The following is a 20,822-nucleotide window of genomic DNA, read 5'->3' on the forward strand; positions in this document are numbered from 1 at the left end:
TTTTGTTACATTTCTCCTGGAAAGCCTGAAGGGAAATGTCATATTTATTTTAAAAGTTCTATGGGGGGAGAAAACACTAGGGAGGCCTATTGGGTTTTCAGCCCTGCCCTCAATTTTCACTGCTGTAGTAAAACAAATGAGATGTAATGATATGAGCACCTAATTCCTTTTCATTTTATTTTCAAAACGAAATCTGATTGAGACTATGCTAGTGTTTATTTTGTAGGGTTACCAGTATTCAGTGAAGCTCACAATTCTATGCGTCATGTGATCCTGTTACAGCAGGCAGCTCAGGCAATGAAGGAAAAGAGAACTGAACATATACAGTAATGAAGATAGGAACCTGCTTATGCTGCAAAATAAATGTTTAACAAGAACCACATCTTAATTTTGTTACACAGATTCTTCCCAAAGCTGCTGCTGATTAAAAACCTTGATGGGGCTTTTAACTTCCATTTTTCTTAGGCTTATGAGACCTGTTAAACCAGCTATAACAACTTCATATGTATTTTACTTATTGTTATCAGCTCTTCATTTTGTCGGATACCCTGCTCATACTACCCTGCTTTATTTGCTCATAAACCCTGAGCATGTTATCACCAAACACAGTCCCACAATTAGTGGCCACACTCTGGGAGACCAAGAGTCACAACATTTGGTCAGGAATTTTAAAGATCAAGCTCAAGTATGATGGCTGGGGGAGGGGTGTCGAGTTGCTACATACAGTAGCTCCCTTCATAGTGACTGCTGGCTGACTCCTGACTTCCCAGTTCTTGATCCAGTCCTAGGATCTCACCTGATGCCCTTCCTGCTGGTTCATTCTAACATATTCCACACCCTCATATAACAAAAGCTTTCTTGTGAAATGAGGATGTGACAGTTATGCTTTGAATGTCCTTCTCTCCAAACCTGAGCCGAGCCCCACTGTACATCTGTGGGATGAGTTGAGAGGTGGCTTCTAGGGTTCAGATACCAGTGAACAGGTATGTGCTTGTCCAGGCTCTTTAAGAGGAAACGGGAACAGAACCCCATAAGACTGCAACAGCAACGTGGAACAAAGCATCTGTTACTGATGTTCAGCTTGTTCTGCTTCCTAGGGCTTCTAGTCTTGACATACATGAAAACTATCGGCATGCTTGCAACAAAAAAGTGTAATTTTCCTTACAATAATTTTATGAATTTTTGGTAGTTCATGTAAGAACTTTTCATTAAAGGAAAGAATGTTTACAGGGTTATAAGCATTTGTTGACCTCATCCACGGTTGTCCTTGATGAAGAGAAGTTGAAGTAAATAAATAATAATAATCCTATTTACCAAAAGATGCTGTAATATTGGCTATTAAAATTATTGTAATCACTGTAGCGATCGTAAATTCTGGTTGATGCTGAAAACATCAACAGTCAAGATTCTGTGACAGAAGTGACAAAGAGTGACAGAATGTTTTTTTTTTTAATGCTACAGGAAACCTATCCCTTCACTTATGGGAGAAAGCTTTGAGACCAACCCTACTGAACTGATGTTGAATAAGCACCTTACTTCAGATCTACTCCAAATTGTTACTGTTGCTTCCATTGCTGGTGCTGTTGTAGCAACCACTTCAGCAATTGTAAAAACTAGTTTGTGAACAGTGCCTGTTTACATGCATTGTCAAGAAGGGGACTGTTTTGATACTTGATTTTATTGTTTCTGCATCGCCTATCATCTTTACCAGAATTATCATTTTATTTTTGCCCAGTACAAAACAGTTACTGTTAAGTAGAGGGGATTTTTAATGATTTTCTGGGAATTTAAAAGCAGTTTCTCAACTGAAAATAAAGGATGAAGAGATCTTTCTCCACTCACCCAACAGTTCAATTGTTTGATTTCCCCTTCCTTCCTCAGTCCCACCAGTCCCAGTTACAGTAGATAAGAGCTTTACTGTTTGTACTATTAAGATGGTCAAACAGTAAAGCAGGCATCATAATCAAAGCTATTTCAATGGCACATAAATGACTGATAGCTTGTGTTTCTATCCTTTTTCAATGTAGCTGAGGCCTCCGGCTTCACACCTACTGAAATGCACAACTCGGGCTATACAAATTCAAGGGAGAATTGTATGAATGTGGGGTCTATCGGGACTCCCTGTGGTTTAGGATTACTCATTCAATCCCTCTTGTAGCTGGTCCCAGGAGATACAGTGGCTCTCTCTTCTGTGTGAGGAGGCATGCTGGGTCCAGCCCTTATCGCCTTTGTTCTGTGGACGAGCAGGCATCAGATTGGCTCTTGCACCGAGACAATCAGGTCTACCCAAGGAACTTGCTGGCCTGACGCCAAAGGATTTACTGAGAGGGGATTTATTTAGGTCTTTTGTTTGTTTAACCTATTTAGCTGCACTTTCATTTTGTATTTTAATAACAGGGAAAGAAAGAAGTCTCATCCTGTTCGGCACCTCTGAGCATATTCATTTGTTCAGCTCATGTTCCCCAAAATGTATTTTATATCACCAGGAATTACAATTAAAGTTGTGTTTGAAAGCAAAATAGTTGTAGTCTGATTCTGAGGGCTTAAGGGAGAATTCTATGGCAGGCTGAACATTAAGGGGATATTGCTGCACAGCCTGTATGAAATCATTTGTTTGTGAGATCTGAGGCACCGAATTATGATGATTAGATATTGGATTGCACATTATACCAAGCAGAAAAAAAATCTGTGACCACCACATTTACCTCACTGCTTTCTATATTGATGTCAAATGTAGGGATTCGTATTCGACAAGGCTAGAATGCACAAGCAAATATCACAAATAGGTTCTGTATAAAAATGGAAAGTTGTTCCTTTTAATGAGTGTTAAGGTTCAACGTTCTTCAGCACATCATTTGTAAAGAATGACCGGGTGACCGACATACTAACCGCTGACTGACTCTGACCTGATATGGGTTTGCCTGACAGCTCGGTCTATTAATGTAAATGCTTAGTGAACCGTATATGACTTTCTTAAAGGACCATTTTTCATTATTTCTTCACTTCTAGAAATAATATCCTTTTCTGAGAGAGATCCAAATCTGGATACCAGAAAACACTGCCAAAACAGCTCTATACTAGGATGTGAATAAAGCCTGTTATACCAGATACCAAAATACTTCTTATTTTCAAACTTTATTTTCATATGTGACTTTCAGAAAAATACTCAATTTCCTTTCTTTTAAGATTCATGTGCAACCTGAAACTAATGTACTACAGTAAATAAGAATGTGATACAGAGAAAAAACACACTGTAGATGCTGTTCCTAGATTTCATTTATCAAGGTGTCTTCGGGACACGGGATTCTTACAAGTGACAAATGGGGAAAAAAAGGGATAGTATGATCACTACAACCACGATCAATCAGAAGTACTCGCAGTGCAAACACCACTCTGTTATTACCTGGCAGATGGGCACATGCATGTATAAGTGCAGAGCCTTTCTGGAAGCAGTAACCAAATGCTATTGTAGTTCAAAGTATTTCATACTGTACACACAATGTCCCTTTAACACTGTACAGTATGATCAGGAGAACACAATTCATCTCCAAAGTTAATCTTTTTAAGTCTTAAATCTTACAGTCTTGGTGATTAAAGGCCACATAAGTGATTCTATATTTTTATCAGCAAGAATTCCTTAAATTCACAGACATTTGGACCAAAACAAATGATAGACATAAATCAATTAATCCTTGAGGACTCAGTGCCAGCTGAAGTGGACTGGATTCTTGGCTTCCATGTGACGTTTCATAACCTACGAACTTGGATGACAGTCAGACTTCACAGTTAATTTCACATGACCAGATCACACAAACCAGAATACCATTAAGCCCAAAGGAGGAAAGCTTGTTGTAAGTTCTTTAAAAAAAAGCGGACACCACAAATTCTTCCTTGGATAAAAGAAGCTAATAATAACCTGTTATGGTACAGATCTGCCCTCCACAAGCTTCACTTTGTTTACAAAAAGAACACCAAAATGAAGCTTCTTTCCAGCTCAACACATTAACAATCTACTTCCCATTCAAATGTTTCTTTTGAGTGAAAAGGATGTAACAAAACTAGAATGTTCACATTAATCATCACCTTTGGGTAATAAAACAAAGTGCACTTACTGCAAAAGATGGCTATTTACAGTACATGATGATAAAATTGTGGCAATTGTGGGGAAAAAGTTGTGGTAAATTGCATTTGATGCACAGCATACATTTTGGAAATGGGGCATTCTGTGGCTTTCATGTCGATGAACACCATTGGTCCAATAATTTCTGAAAAAAAACGATTAGAGAGACTTGTTTTGGACTGTTGGTTGCATGTAAATGTGCACCAATATAACCCTCTATTAACCAATCAGGACACAAAGATTTCTAAACCCAGTTTTAAAATCTATACAGATCGACTGGTTAAAATGCACCACATGACCCTGTTTTAAAACTAGGACTTATACAGTAGACCATCTTCTCATATAACCCCGGTCACATGTTGAACATCACTGCACCACACAATTACAGTTCTAGAATCCCATTGTCCGTCCTTCGGATGAGACGTAAAACCGAGGTCCTGACTCTCTGTGGTCATTAAAAATCCCAGGACGTTTCTCGAAAAGAGTAGGGGTGTAACCCCGGCGTCCTGGCCAAATTTCCCATTGGCCCTTACCAATCATGGCCTCCTAATAATCCCCATCTCTGAATTGGCTTCATTACTCTGCTCTCCTCCCCACTGATAGCTGATGTGTGGTGAGCGTTCTGGCGCTCTATGGTTGCCGTCCCATCATCCAGGTGGGGCTGCACATTGGTGGTGGTGGAGGGGACCCCCATTACCCGTAAAGTGCTTTGAGTGGAGTGTCCAGAAAAGCGCTATATAAGTGTAAGCAATTATTATTATTATTATTATTATTATTATTATTATTATCTTCAACCATGCATTAGTATCTAATCACTGCCTCGGAGCTCAGATAACACCAACTTGTACTCCAACCATCCTCCCCATTCACACCACTAGTTTCTATGCAAAACAGAGAGGCCAAGCAAGCTAAACACTGGTGTTAACCTGCCTTAACCCCTTCTAATCCCAGACACACTTGCCCAATTTACAGTCACTGAACATAAGTAATTACCACATTACATGTGGTAGGTTGACTGTGCATAAAGTTGTTCTCAGTCATAAAAGTTGCTGGCGAATGAGAGTGCTGCAGAGGGCTACAATATACATTTAAGATGCATTTTGTGCTTAAACTGGAATTATGTAATATTACACCCTGCTGTACTAATGAAATCAGACACATATGGCATTGGGATCATTACACAGCACAACCAATGTGCTGAAAACGGGCAAAGGCAATATCACAGTAATCTGTCAGTAAACTAATAATAAAATAGAAAAGATTAGTCAGTTCCAACAATATTCCAACAATAAGCATGAAACAGGGTGCTGTCTTTAAGTGTATAATTTGAAGCACTCTAATTATCATCAGAGAGAAAATGTGTGCCAAGGAAGTAACAAACCACAATAAAGTGACATTATCATCTTATGTGCCAATTTATTCAGCATGTCAAACAGTTATATTTACCATACAGACTGATAGTCCTCTCTTTCTACTTGTTAAGACCTTACAATATTTATCCAACAAAAGCACAGTTCATGTGCTTGCAATGCATGCAAGATTGTATAAAGAGTTGCACAGCATGTTAGATCTGAATTATCAATGCTGCTAATTACAGTACTGTAAACACTAAATACTCTCATGAGGTTAACACAGCTGGTCCCAGTGAAATACCAAACATTCTAAAATATACAGATTATACAGACAAAGCATGCAAAGCAGAATATTTTAATATAAGATTCTCATGTTTATCAGCACTTTTTTTCACTTGTCTCCTGTGCTGAAGAACAAGCCACACTGCTCACTTAAGCATATCTTCTTCAATATCCTTTCTGGAGACTTTGTTTATTTCACACTCAGTCATGCAAAAAAGAGGGTAATGACTCAAATATACACATAGTAATAGTGTAAGGCATCTCACCCCACACAGAACACCTTTGAACTAAACTGTCTAAAACTGAACTGCAACCTCTGACAAATGATCTGAAAAAAATACTGGAGTTTACAAGCAATACACTGCAACTATATGCTATGACACTTAAGATGATATAGATGGCATATGACACCATAATACTGCAACAGTTTTTAGACGTTTTTTTATTACTTGTAACATTATTATAACTGCTTGTGAGGCGGAGAGGATGACCAGAACGTACACCACGCCTCTTAAGGTTGGGCGATACTGTACTGTACATGTCAGAGGTTCCAAAGGAAAAGGGATAACAGGATGCAAGATACATTGGTCTCTCAGCATTCCACCAAGACTGGGACAGGATCTGACACTAGAAATAAGCTTAAGTTACTGCTGTGTAGGGCAACATTCAGAAAGACAGTTATACATTGGAAAAACAATTAGAAAACAGATGTTAAATGATATTTTGACTCATTTTGCTAACTCTTTAGATGGACATCTTTATTTGCTACTTATTTACTAGAGCACAAATATTGATATAGATCCAGTAGATTTTAATGATGTTAAAATAGATTTTTTAAATCAATCTTTACATTTGTTTTCTTTTAATACCTATTACAGATTGATAAGAGTTCTGGCAACCTTTGTCTTCTTAACACTTTTGAACCCCTTTGTCATACTTAAAAAGTATGTTTTTTTTTAGAAACAATCACGTTTGCATTTGCAATATCCTGGATTTTTTTTTTTACTGAGGAGAAAGTGTTAAGAGCAGTTCCTTGAAATTCCTGACTCGCCCCTGTGTATTATGGGCTCAGGTCTTATGACTGGAAAGTACACACACACTCACACCAAGGACATCCTGATTAACCTTGAGACCTCCCCCTGCAGTCAAGGAAGAACAATGCAGACATTCGCCGAATCAAGGAAGCTTCCAGGATGTTGTCCAGAATTCTTTTGGACATACAATCCTGCAGGGCAGAACATGGATGATTTGTCACACCTCTTGTTGGGAATTTCAGACATTAAATGGCTATTGGGCTGAACTGAACAGCAGGCCTCAACAGAAGATCAAGAAGCCATGCAAAAGTATTCTGGGAGATGTGATTTGTGAAGGTTGCCCATGGCAGATGTGGACCCATGATAAAATCACACCCTAATCCCAAAGGGCCAGGAGGGATATTTCGAGGTGCCAGGGAGTGATCATTTAGTGTCTGCCATCGGGCCATGTTAGCTGACACAAGATAAATAGATAACTCAACCTCATGAATTAAGCTGACAGAAACATTCTGTTGACCGATACCAGTCAACTGAAGATTTTCAACCTTCAATCAGGAAAGAAAAAAAGTATAAGGAGAGAAAAAGGAATGCAAACTTTAATTTACCAGCTAATACAGATACATTTATTATTTAAAAAGACTGCACAATTTTTAACATTGTAAAAATCAACTTAGTAATATACTGGGTTTACAAAACTATTTTAATTGGCGTTCTTTTTCCCAGGTTTCACAAAACTATGAGACATTGGCATCGTGACAAATTTCAGTTCAATTTAGGCTGACTGCTCCCTAACACAAGATGTCCTAAAATAGAATCAAGAGGATATTTCTTCTCGATTACCTCTATTTAAAAGCAGCCCTGGTATGGCAAAGAACACAAATATGCCCACAAAGTTACATGAGCTGCAAACACTGCATACTTGAAATATGAGTCTTTCTAAGAAAATGCGGGGAAAAAAATCAATAAGAGAAATGAGACAAATGCTGGCACAGCATCAGACGGTTTTTGTCTTTAAAACCTTTGAACAGCTGGAGTTTTACAACACATCTAACCACCCTTTCATATGAAAAAAAATGAGGAGGAACGTTATTGGTACAATCAAAAGGCATGTTAGTCTGAATATTTATAGACTAAAGCTGGGGCTCTGCTTGCCCAAATTTCTTTTCTGACTTAGTTACGAGTCGCTTTCTGTATTTCTTATAAAATTCTTTTATGAATGATTAGTTTCCCTTTGGGAAAGAGGTCACAGACGAGGTCACTTCCTGTCTGCACCAAGCTACTGTAGTGTCGAGAGCCACCGTCCTCACCACAGTTGCAATTTGATACCTACAAGAAAAACTGGAAAGGTGGTTTTGAAACCAAATAAAACTTGAAAACAACTTTTTAGAGGTATAGTTGACTGAAGTGAATCTGTCTTAAATCCTATTCAAATACCATGAAATATTGTTCAAGTTTATAAAGCAAAGACAGCCTGGAATTTGTTACTCGTATTGCTACAGGACACTGTGTTCAAATTGGATAGCATGCTTAAATTACTGCCTAATCTGATATAACTCAGGTTCTCGGTTTGGCAGAAAGCTTTAATCTCTATGTAAACTGATAAATTGTTAGGATTTATTTTATCTTTGCACTGCTGATTTCAGGTTGGGCCCTAAATCCACTGTTTTGGAGTAGTGTTATACATCACCACAGCCATGTCAGAGCCCAGAGAGCTCTGCTGACAAAGTGAGCTAACCTTACTGGAAAAGCCAACAAATGATTAAGAGCAAAGTAATAACATTCCTTTATTATGGGGCATAGGCCTTCTATAACTCCTATCCACTTTAATTCAACACTACCTTGTTTAAGTTCATAAAGAAATTGGTTTTATAGACGGTAAGAAGCTTCTTATTTTCTTTCCAGACAGAGTAACATACTGTACTACAATATGATTATTCAACTGGGAGGGATGCTTTTGCAAATTAAACCAATGGTCAAATGTGTTTCTGGGTTCCAAAAGGGAAAAGATATTTCAGACCGACACAGTCTATTTAAATGATTTGTATTTTAAAATATTCTCTTGCTAAAGAAATGTATCCACAGATTTTGATGGAAAGCAAAACTACATTTTGTTTTCCCCAGTTTTGTCACAATGACCTTTGACAGCTGATATAGGTCTTTCAAATCGAAGGCGAATGGCACATAAGAAGCATTCAACAATTAAGTAAAGTCACTCATTTTTTTTAACATTTAAGAGACGGACTTCTGTGACCTGACAAACAAATGATAATTATTTAAATGGATTGCCTCTGTTAATCACACAGAAACCGTCATTTTAACACTCCAAAAGGCAAGAGTATCTTATAAACTGCACCACTCTGTATGTCAATCTGTACATATAGCACCCATCAGGAGTATAGGCACAAGCTAATAAAAAACATTTACTGCAATGTTGGTATTAATAAAGCACAAATTTGTGTTGTATGAGTAAATCTAAGAAGTTGTAAAACACTCTCAGTGTAACAAAGACAGCTTTTATGAGGGCAAGAAGAATGTTCATAAAGTTTTAAATAGTTATCCTATTAGAATAACACATGGTCTCACACTACCATTAACGTTTCTGGTGTGTGGTCTTATCCTTGGATTACACTTTTTTGTACTGGAAACAGCTACTAAGATCTATAATACAGCAATCCATTTGGAGCTTGGAAATACAACAAAATTGGATCAAGGTACCATATTCTTACCAGTATCAAGTTTCAAGGCTCACTTTGCTCATGTAGCATTCCCGAATAATCGAAATATCCGTCCATATTCAGTAGAGAGAACTAGGACAGCTTATATTGGGCGTATCGAGATTTACATCTTTTGCTTCTCTGTATTGTTTTATTTAATTCACGATTCAAGCTAAAAATTTAAGTCAATCATGGACGTCAAAGTGCTGTAGCTTTCAGCTCTCCTAAAAAGCCTAAAAAATAATTTAATTTGATTAGACAAGGCAGCAAAGGAAGAGTAAATAGATTTTTTGATAAATATTTGGAAGAACTGCACTTTTTCTCTTGTATTATGTATTATGTTTTAGTTCCCCTCACTGTTTTATTACAAATTGATGTTTGAACAATAGAGCTCTCGGAAATAATTCTGTGGGGGCGGATTTGCTTAATTTCACAACTGGTTTACACAATTCCTCTAAAACAGCCAGACTCCTCACTTTATTCTCAACATAATATTACAGATAATCTGTAGTCTTGAAACAGAAAAGTTTCCCACACGCCCACGGATTTAAACTGTCTCTCTGTCTCTTGTGTCTCAAGGTGTAGGTCTACAGTAAGTAATGAATTTCAAGGTTATGACACTTAAATCAGTAGTCTGCCAAGACTTTAGAATAAACTACGATTTATTTACTCAAAGAATATGAGCTATTCAGGAAGCTCTGAATGAGATCCATGCCTTGGTATGCTTGTCTGCTCTGCTTTGACAGAAAAGACAAACAGAAACGTATTACTTATAAGACCAGCTATACAAAAGTAAATTAGGCAGAGGGTCCATTTGTGTTCTTTTACTTTTGCTGGGTAATAACAGACATGAAAAACTACATCATCTACATCAGAAACACCCTGCTAGCCTCACACTAGGAAACAAACGTTCATCTACAGATACATAAGCACATATGAGCTTTAAAGATTCAGCCAACCAAGCAAATCAACAATTCCGAACCCCAAACCTGATGGTTATGGTCAGCTTGAAGGTGAGTAAATGTTTTATATTCTAATCAGGATCATGGTTAGACAACCGTCATACAGTCATCACTATATGATTAAGCTAAATTATTGCATCATCAACACTATTTAAATAAAACAACAACCTCTTAGAAGAAACTTGAGAAATCTAAGACTGTATGTGTCACATCTTACTGTCTTGTTTACAAAGACCTTTAAACAGGTATTTCCCAATAACATCTGGCATTTTTCTCACCTTCCTTCATTTACTTTTCATTTTAATGTAGGAAGAAAATGTTCACAAAATTAACTAACCTTACCCTTCTCCTAACCACAGCTGACTACTTGAGCACTATCAATCTGCGCTCTGTACACAGTGGTAAAGCGGTACTTCACTTTAACTGTGTTGGGAGCTCACTGTGCAAGAGACAGGGTGTGATTTAATCTGTACAGCAACTCACTCCATGCAGCTCCACACTTCTGACATCAATATTCACACAAACATAAATCTGTGTACTTCTGCTGTCTAAACCTACAAGCAATCCATAACAGACTTTGAATACACATTAAACGTAAAGCTTATTATTATAACAAGCATAGCTGTGAATCCCACAAGAAAAACATCTCTGATGACTCTGTATGATGAGCAATGAGGTAGTTACCTTACCTGTCCCTTACAGCTAAGAAACATGAAGAAAGCATCAACCCACACAAGAGAGACAAAAACAAGGAGATCTGGCTTGTGTCAATTCCCCTCACCACACCCAGTGACCCCAATACATAATGGCAAATAGCACACACATTGAACTCCAGAGCTTCCATCATAAAACCATTATGACAATAAAAGAAACAGTTAAACCCCATTTTTTTTCTTAGTAATTACACAGAAAATATTAATTCAATGTACTTTTAACCACAGTACTGTATCTGGTTTCAGAGATTCTGAGTATGAATGAGGTACAGCACTATAGTTACATGAGATTCAAGTGAATCAGTGAATAGTCAAAGACTCTAATACATGTATGCACACAAGGTGTTTACCGGCATCACTGTATGCTGTAGTCTACACTTTACCAGTAGCAGTGTATGTAGCAGTTGCAAAACAGCCACATGTCCTATATGTTTTTAATTCTCTGCCTTTGTTCTCAAATCTATTCTATTTATTAAGGGCTTAGATTTAACATACAGTACAGAAATACTTATTAACGTAACTTTATGTGCTGTAGACACATGTGAAGGCAACTCCCTTCTTCTCCGTCTTGTGACTTAATGCCTAGCATGAAGAGTCATTCTAGTGGAAACGAGTCACTTCCTCAGAGTTTCTGGAAACTCCCAATGTCAATGTACAGTAGAACATTTATGATTTAATCCAAAATGCCTCTGCGTCGCATTTATATTATTTTTTAATCCACAGTCGGTGGAAGGAATAAAGCCCACTTCTACAATTGACTCCACCACCTGCATGTTTTCAAAATCAGTGCTGAAATTGTGTAGCTCAGAGTGACTCCTCTAGGGGTGGCATAGACTGGATTATACGGATACTCTGGCTATCAAAGATTGAAGCATTATCACCCAACAGCACCTGTTTTCAAGGCAAGGAAAGGATAAGGCTCTACCAAAATACTTTGCTAATGTGGCACCAAAGCATTTTCTCTTCAGGGAAATCTGATAAGGAGCTTTTGACTATATCACTGACATCACAGGGTTTTTCAAGTTCATTTTGTAAAATAAAGATATAAGGATGAGTATCTCCACTGTGAGATTTGTTGTATATGCTTTACAGCAAATGAGCAAAAACAAAAAAAATATTTTGTAAAATCACCAGGAATAACAATGTATCCACTACACCCTCCTTAATGACCATTAAACAGGACAATTAAGGTGTTTTGCACAGAGTGAAACTTGTTATTGTTTATCTAGTAAAACAAATACAGAGCAATTTTAGAACAGAAACTTCAACATGACTAGGCCATTTGGCCCATTTAGTTTATCTGCTCTTCCAGTACCTAACTGGTCTGAGGATTTCATTCAGTCAAGCTTTGAAAGGAGTGATGGTACCACCTTCAGCAGGATGGCTGAGAAGATGTGTTCGCTAGATGGGACAAATGACCTAATTTTTAAGCTTTTTCTGACCTTACTCATGCCTTGATACCTAAAGAAATTGACATAATGTGTGCTTTACTCAGACCAGAATCCAACCATGTTGTTTTCTGGTACACAAAATAATTCCATTAATTTTGAGATTTAGGCTGAATTCTGTGAGAAAGATGAAAATGTTGTGTAAGAAAAACATGCAAAACACATTTAATAGTTAGGCCTTTTCAATATAAAAGGTGTCTAATCTTAAATTCCCAGGCTGTAATATTTAAATATTTAATTTACCTTTCAAATCTAACAAAGCAAATTGTGCTAGAAGCCTTAGCAGGTAACTTTATCCATACAGTATCTAATAAATAAAAAAGGAGCAGCTAACACTCTTTGTCTCTAACCTGATGCATAAAGTATATAGAAATATTCTCTGTTGAGAAATAGTTTTATTTTTATCTATAAAATACATAAATTGCTAGACTACTGTAAGAGTTGAGCAGATTTAAGCACACAGGACTATTCTCCTGCAGGTCTTATACAGTAGCTGTTTCTGGAACAATCATTTAAAACTTTGATAACATGTTAAAAAAGAACCCATGCAGCAGACAAGTCATCGCTGGTTCGAGTTTGGGCTATCATTAGTTTACTGTGGTTTCAGCTCTTCAAGCAAAGCCTCACATTGTACAAAGAAGTCATCATGGCTACATGGACTTGTGTCAGCAACGATATGTTGAGTTTACAGTAACAGTAACCTCTTTGCTGTATTGTCCCATTTCTTTCAACATCACTTCTCAATCACTGCTAATTCTTGTATATATGTCGTGTGACTCGGAAAGTGATTAAGAAGGGGATGGTTCTGACAGTGCACCTTTCATAAGACAGCTTACACGATTCTTATCCCTTCCTTTGGTGGCATCTATGTCTCGGAATTAAAGGTGAAATGGTTAACAAATGATGATCTTAAATTGCACAGGGGTAATTTAAATAATTGGCAACTCCAAAAAGCTCAAACAATAAACCTGGCTGAAAAACAAGAAACATTAAGACGTCTCCTCAGTTTTCAAAAATCTTGGTTAACTATGGAATGCGTCTTCTAATGCAGACCTGGAAAGGTGCTTTACACAGATTTCTTGGATCGACAGAGATGTACAGTAGTTTGATTGTATCACCTCACATTCTTGAGAAATGCCTCAGCTTTACTACTGCTACATGCATGTAGGATGAAACTCTGCGCTTGGACGGCTATTGTTTTCTGTGCTAAATTTGCCAGAGGTCCAGGAAACACTATGGGTTTTCAAACTCTATTCAACAACAGTTTACATCACTGCCAAACATAAAGACTAGCTTACAAATACTTGCTGAAATCACATTAAAAAAGGATCTAAAGAATGTGCAGGGAAACCACAGAACTCAAAATAACTGAAGGGAGAAAAAGCAGAATGGGCAAGTGGAAGCAGTTGTATTAAAAGAGGTGTTTTCATTGGAATGCTTGTTCTGGCTCCAATTAGTGATATTGCCAATGGACAGAAATACAAAAGGACCCACTTTTACTCAGTGAACACATCTTATTTTTGAAAATGCAGAATAAAACCTAAGAGGCCGTCCCTTGCTTTAATACATTTCTGTGTGGTCCACAACAAACTCAGTTCCCTGATGGGAGGAGTCCCCCTTCCATAGTTTTGCACACACTCAGAAGAATTAAAGACTCCGCGACTCACAATGACCCAAGGACCTATGGTGAAAAAAGCATAATGCCTGTAGTACAAAAGTGCAAGGATCAAGCCAGGGAGTGTCTAAACACAGAATGTTCATACTTTACCACCCAGCAAGTCATCCTTTAAAAAACAACAGACTAACTTGGATTTATCCTTTGAATGTCCCAGTGCCATTTTATGACTAGTATATTAAAACATTATTGTAGCTTGGTAGAGCGCATCAATACCAAGACCAGTGGAGGTAAAGACTGGAAAAGTTCTGCAGAAGCACTGATGAATGGATGAACTGGATTAGGATTGCAAAAGTGTGTTAGGATCCTTTGTTAGGATGAAAAGCACTTGTCCAAACAAGTTGTGCCTTTTGTGTTAGTACATAAACAGACATACTGTAGATTTAGAAGCAGTGTCCCACTCATACTGTAAATGGAATCCTCCAGTTTATTTGCAGTGAAACAATGTTTTTTTAGGACTTAAATAGCTCACGCAGGGATTCAATTAAATAATTGACTCCCCAGTGAACTGTAAAATCGCAAATCCTGTTCATGGACTTTCTACTTGACCCTACCCAATGGGAGGCTACCTTTAGAACAGGGTTTGTAATTTGCAGATGTTAAAAGGGTCAAAGTTGTGATTCCATCCTAGCTTAAACCAGGAAACAAAAAACCTCCCTGTCTCTACCCCAACCACTTAGATGAACAACTAGCTCAAATTTGGTCATCATTAGGCTGGTCAGCTCTTTTTCAACGTTATTGTCCAAGAAGGAGGACCCATTTTGCCACCACACTCCTTGAAGCTAAATATCTCCGTGTCCATAAAAGCAGGTCCTTGCATTTGAAGGATGCAATATGTTTGAACACTTAATCCCCGGTCCATTGGTGCCCCTCCTGAAGCTTATCTGTTTTTTTTTTCTCTAAAACAATCAATACCAGGAAGGACCATGCAACCAAAAAAGAAAAAAAAAAGATTCCAACAGTGTTGTCTTGCTTCAGTTGAATTTATAGAAATCACAAAACCTACAGACTTGGGTACTGCAGCTCAATCCGAAAGGACTTCACTTTTCACCTACCTGCTTTTGAGTCTCAACCATGTGGTGCACTGTGGTCAGGCCAAGTTCAACATTCCCCCTTACGAGATATAATCTGAACCGACATCCAGATGCATTTCTTACCAATGGTGAACCAAACAAATCATTTATGCAATAAACATAACGCATAACATTCAAAAAGGCAGGGCAATTCAGGATGTTTCTAACACCATGATCTACAGGGTCAAGCGATGCTATTAAACATAAGCCTTGAAATTAAGATGTTCTGTATTACACTGCTGTGGCTGGTGCTGGCATGCAGAATAGAAATCACAGAGAATTACATTTTCCCTGGCTCCAACTTGCAGGAGTCAAGGCCAGTTTCCATCCGCCTCGTTCCTCAACACAGACAACTCTGCCAGATACAGTGAGCACAAAACCATGCAGCGGGAAACAAAAAACTGTACTTACATCACTCTTCCTGAACTTTGCTTTAAGGCTCTTCATTTTTGTACATGCAGTTTCACAGAAGTCAACAAAGCCTGTGTGAATGAAGTACAATCGTCAATTTGAGTGCTCCTCCTCTTAAAAGAAAAAACACATTCTGGGCGTAATGTGCTCTCCCAAGCGGTCATAGCAGACCAAACAAGTGATACTGTTCAACACATGCGCCCCCATTGAAGACCGGCATTACCGTTATGCTCTTTTAATAAAGATGAACAAACGTAAAATGTTCATTTGCTAGTTTCTTCGTTTTGTTAGTCTAAAGTAACCAGCATGACGGTCTCTCTCTCTATATTTTTCCTACACGTGCTAAAATGTTTTAACCACAATAAATCTTATCTAGATTCAAATTTCACCTTGCTTCAATTAATTTTCTTTTGTGATAGAAACACATCTGCAGCGACGTCTCTTCGTAGTCAGCATATTTCCTCCAAATTACATGACAAAAAGGCTCTCTACGGCTTTAGTACACTCTCCCTTTATATTTTTTACTTGGCAATCTTTTCACTTTAACAGAGCCATCCGGACAATAAAACACATGTACTTTTTTAAAAGGGGGTGAAGGTTATGTTTTTCTATGACCGTCTGTCCAGCACTGTCCGGCTCCGCGAAAACAAAACCCCTATTCATTCCTCTACAGCCTCTGGTCTCTCATTCGTCAAGCCAGCGAGCTCTGCGCTCAAAAATGTTTTAACTTCGCCAAATGTTTTGAAGACTTACCACATAAAAAGTTGAGAGGCGTTATTAGCCAACCTGTTGAACAGTTCCCAAGTTTCACCCGAGTAAAATAAAAGAAGAGGAGAAAGAGAGGCTTAAAAATAATAATGAAACAATCTTTTTTTTCCTCTGAGCTCGGGGAGCACCGACAAGCGCTCTCGCATGTATTAAGTCCGCTCAGCCCATTCAGTGGCCTGCGAAAGTGCTCGGGCGCTCTGATTGTTTCCCTGGGTTGAAAGGGTGACGTCACCCCTGCCCTCGTCACAGCCGACTTTTTTGCAAAAGCGGCGGCTCAGTCAGGCGGTGTTGGTGTACTGCTGTCCACGGGTCTGGCCGCTCAGCCGCCTCGCCCCCGGGCAACGCTGTGACACACACACACACACTCCAAAGTTTGTTTCCAAAGAAGTGGTGCAACAAGAGTTTTATTTATTATTTTTGTTTCTGAATGAGTCAAGGCTTTGAAGCGTTACGAAAAGCTGAAGGTAGTCAGTCAGAGCAGCTTCATTCATTTGCAAGTCTAACAGTGTTTTGCTCAAGTATCTAATTAGCCTACTCCCTTATGAAATAACACAGCTATCCTGCCAGATGTACTGTATTTTGTTGTTATGGGAACTACACTTGGCATTTGGTTTCTGTTCTGTGGGAAATGCTTTTGGAGAGAGGGAAGTTTGTTCAAACGTGCAGAAGATACTGTACAATCTATGTTAGGTTTACATCACCCACGCTGTGGTGTACTATCGTTTGAAGGTGAAATAATGTCTTGGAGGTTTCACAGTGTGCTTGCAGGAGGCAAAGTATATTTCCCTCTGGAAACACAATAATATTTTAGTTTATTTGTGTTCTTTGTGCATCCTTAGTGAATACCTGTTTTTTCTATGGTTAAAAATATAAAAAGAACAGTTTATAATGGATTTTAATAATAATTGTAACAATACAGCTTCTTTCTCACCTTCAGTCCTTTCTCATCACATCCTTATTGTCATCAAAACTGACAAGCTGAAGGCACTGAGCGATTTAAGTTTTGAACAGAGAAGACTATGAGGGGTCCCGATTCAAGTTTAAAAAACATTCAAAAGCACTGACAAAGTCAACCCAGAAGGGTTTGCTTCTGCCACAAGAAGCAAGAGCATCTCAATGCTAAATGCAAATATGCAATGACAAGATCACTCTTCAAATTTGCACATGTATCCTCAATTCACAAGACATCTGTTCCTACCCTAATCTATGAACTGCAAACAGTGTTCCCTTGGAACAGTGCTCTGTTTATCATCATTGTGAGGTTTTGGTCCAAGACAGCCTAATATGATTATCATTTCTTTCAATTACAACATCTATTCATGGCTGGATATGGTGAACAGATGATGTCTGCTCTGTAGACATTCAATTATCCCTGAGCTCTGTTTCTTTATTGAAACCTTGGAATGCCCACATTTTAAAACTCTTCTTGTTCTTTAACTCAGTCAATTGTCTGTTAATTCTGTGAGACTGAATTAGTGCTTCGAATGAAGAAAATAAAAGAGAATATCTCCCGCTGCTGTGATGTATGTATAGAATGGGTAAGATAGTAGTTCTGTTTACCCTGGCCTTAGCAGTGTGTCTGTTTACAGTGACAGCTTCCAGAACCTTTCTTACAGGGGAGCAGGTCTTCTGGATCTTTTTAAATCATCCTTAGATAACAGCCTCAAACACTTTCATTTAAACTAATTAAGTATTTAACTTTCTGTATCTCTACAAATAGTGTACCATTGTGGTCGTAATATAATTTATATATTTTTTTTCTTTGCATAGTCTGCTTCACTTTAGTTTTGCTTTGGTTTTCTAATTTTACATTTTTAGTTTTTCTCAAATTTATTTTGCATTTTACATTGATTTACAAATATCACAATTGAAGTCTCATGGAGCAAGACTTACTTCAGGCTCTGTAGTGGAGAGAAAGAAGCCAATAAATTAAGAACAGAAAACATTCGTTTAAAAATAGCATACAGTATGTGCAATTATCTTGCAGCCACTAATTATCTTATACCATTCCCTCGCACATAAATTAAACAATGGATGCTCTTCAATTTGTCTCATTAAAGATACATTTATAATTTCTCAACAAACTTGATCCTATCATGTTGAGAAAGTTTGATACAGTGATAATATATCTGCAGCACAGCACCAGACACACTACTGAGGAGACACAAACACAGCAGTATCTTGTGAAGTGACAGACAATTATGCTGAAGGTAGATGTGGAAGTGTTGAACTCTCGTATATTTAAAAAAACATCCAAAGATCACTCTGTGGCTTTTAGTTTCTGAAAAATATACAATTTACATCATACATCCCCTTTGATTCAGTTTGGAGGAGAGTCAAATCTGGGGCCTGGCTGAACCCACACATATACTGAACATGACCACTTCTGTCACGTCTAAACATACAAACCTAATGACAGATTGGATTTGTCTCCCAAATTTGTGTATCTGTTACAGAATTATGTGGATTAAAGGAGCTATTCATATCGCCAAATCCAATCCTTTTAGCTCACATCTTGTATGCCCTGTTTTATGTGTTTCGTTGGTTGTTGTTTTGTATTCTGGCTTCTACAGTGTTTAGCTCATTAACTGTCTATAACTATAACTACAATATAATCTATTAACCTTAATTTTAATCTAGAAAATGAATACACAAACATGGGCCTTAAATATCTGTGTGTATGCAGTCAAAGATAAAAGTACAACTAAGGGTTAATTACACACTGAAAAGTAGAAAGAAGAAACACAATGTTTAAAATGTAGAGCCTCTTTCAGGTGTGAGGGCCGAAATACAAAGCACAGGAGAACACAGGACAGAGCAGGTGAGAACCGGCACACAGGTGAGAATGAGTAACCACAGGAAGAGGGCTCTGGAGGGAGGTGGGAAAAGCTGAAATCGGTCAATAAGAGAGCAGGTTTAAAAAGACATGTGATAACACGAAAAAATGGAACAATCCCACAGTAAGTTAGTAAACTGTGTGCACTGGCATCCATTATATGGCATCTGGCATCTGTTATAAAGTGGAAGCTTCTGTCCTGAGAGACCTGTCCTCATTCTTTGATGTGAGCATTCTTGAGTCCAGTCGGATTGATGGATTTATTCACGAGCACAGAGTATTTCAGATTTACCATAATCATTTCTGTCAGATTCAAGTCAGCTGATTGGCACAGCCAGCACTGCCCTTGGACCCTTAACACTGCCTTTAATTGTCCTTCTTTCTCACACGCGTTTCCCAGTCCACAAACAGCTAAGGTAAATTAGACACTGGACAGAATGAAGAAAACATTACTAGGAAACAGTAACACAGATATCCCAGACATATCTTTTTGCATAAACATGATCAATTCTTTCTGTTGGTGCTTAGCTAAAAGTCTCTTATTTTTATGAGTATCTACAAAGTTTATATGAAATGTATAGCTCCTAAAGAGATTTCACTTGGTTACTAACCATACATTATTTATAACAAGACAAAGACAAAAACTAGTAGTGCATTGTAGTGTATCAATTTTTGTAAGTGAATAAGAATTCATATGAATGCAAATGGGTTTTAAAACTGCACTTTTTGTGCAGTAGGGCTGTTTTATCTTTGTAATATTTCATCTGGGATAGTACCCTCTGTTGCAGTAGGGGGTAGTATTAACACTGCTTACAGAACTTTCATCATTTTGGCAATACAGGATAATGAACTGAATGTATGGCTTCTTTGTTTTTCATAACCGTGGTAATTTAGACACATCTGTGTTTAATTCTCAGAAAAAAATAGCTATGCAGTGCATTTTCCTTAGTGAATGTTTTAGCAATTTCACTGAGTTGTCATTAAAACGTGAATGTCACTGCATTCCTGTTATCACTGAGACAGAATCATCCCAAAGGATATCAAAGCTCTTTATGTGCTGGATTGAACTGCATCTTCACACAGCTGAAGTACTCAGTTTGGACTCTTCTTCTCTCCAACTGTGAATGAACAAACTAAGGGTTTGCTCAAGTAACAGTGTGCTCAAACCTGTCCAGCTAGCTACCTTACACATCAGAAACCCAAGTAACCAACTGGACAACCATGAGTGTTGCCTTAGTCTTCCTGATGCCTTTGTCCTGTTGTTTGTGATATGGGTGTCTACTGAAAAGAAAATAAGAGTCTTCTAATGCATCCTTTTGGGTAGATAATAACTCCTCTGTCCTGGAGACCACAGTCAAGAAGGTTTGTAGGGTTCTTTAAATCTGCACGAGTTGGGAAGATCAATTAAACTCCTTCTTTATTAGTCCAAATGTG

At 37.9% G+C, this 20,822-nt stretch overlaps 1 protein-coding gene across 2 annotated transcripts in view; it reads right to left on the bottom strand.

The window, feature by feature from the left end:
- Positions 1-16,783, bottom strand: part of rai14 (retinoic acid induced 14) — a 67,558-nt gene extending 50,775 nt beyond the window's left edge. For both annotated transcript variants that reach the window (XM_015340250.2, XM_015340249.2), the window contains exons 1-2: positions 16,538-16,783; positions 15,785-15,855 (exon numbers count right to left, since the gene is read on the bottom strand). In XM_015340250.2, coding sequence (XP_015195736.2) covers positions 15,785-15,820 — 36 coding nt within the window. In that variant the 5' untranslated portion in view covers positions 15,821-15,855; positions 16,538-16,783. The remainder of the gene's footprint in view (positions 1-15,784; positions 15,856-16,537) is intronic.
- Positions 16,784-20,822: the final 4,039 nt, after the last annotated feature.

Source organism: Lepisosteus oculatus, chromosome 3 (genome assembly GCF_040954835.1).
Source record: "Lepisosteus oculatus isolate fLepOcu1 chromosome 3, fLepOcu1.hap2, whole genome shotgun sequence".
Lineage (NCBI taxonomy): Eukaryota > Metazoa > Chordata > Actinopteri > Semionotiformes > Lepisosteidae > Lepisosteus > Lepisosteus oculatus.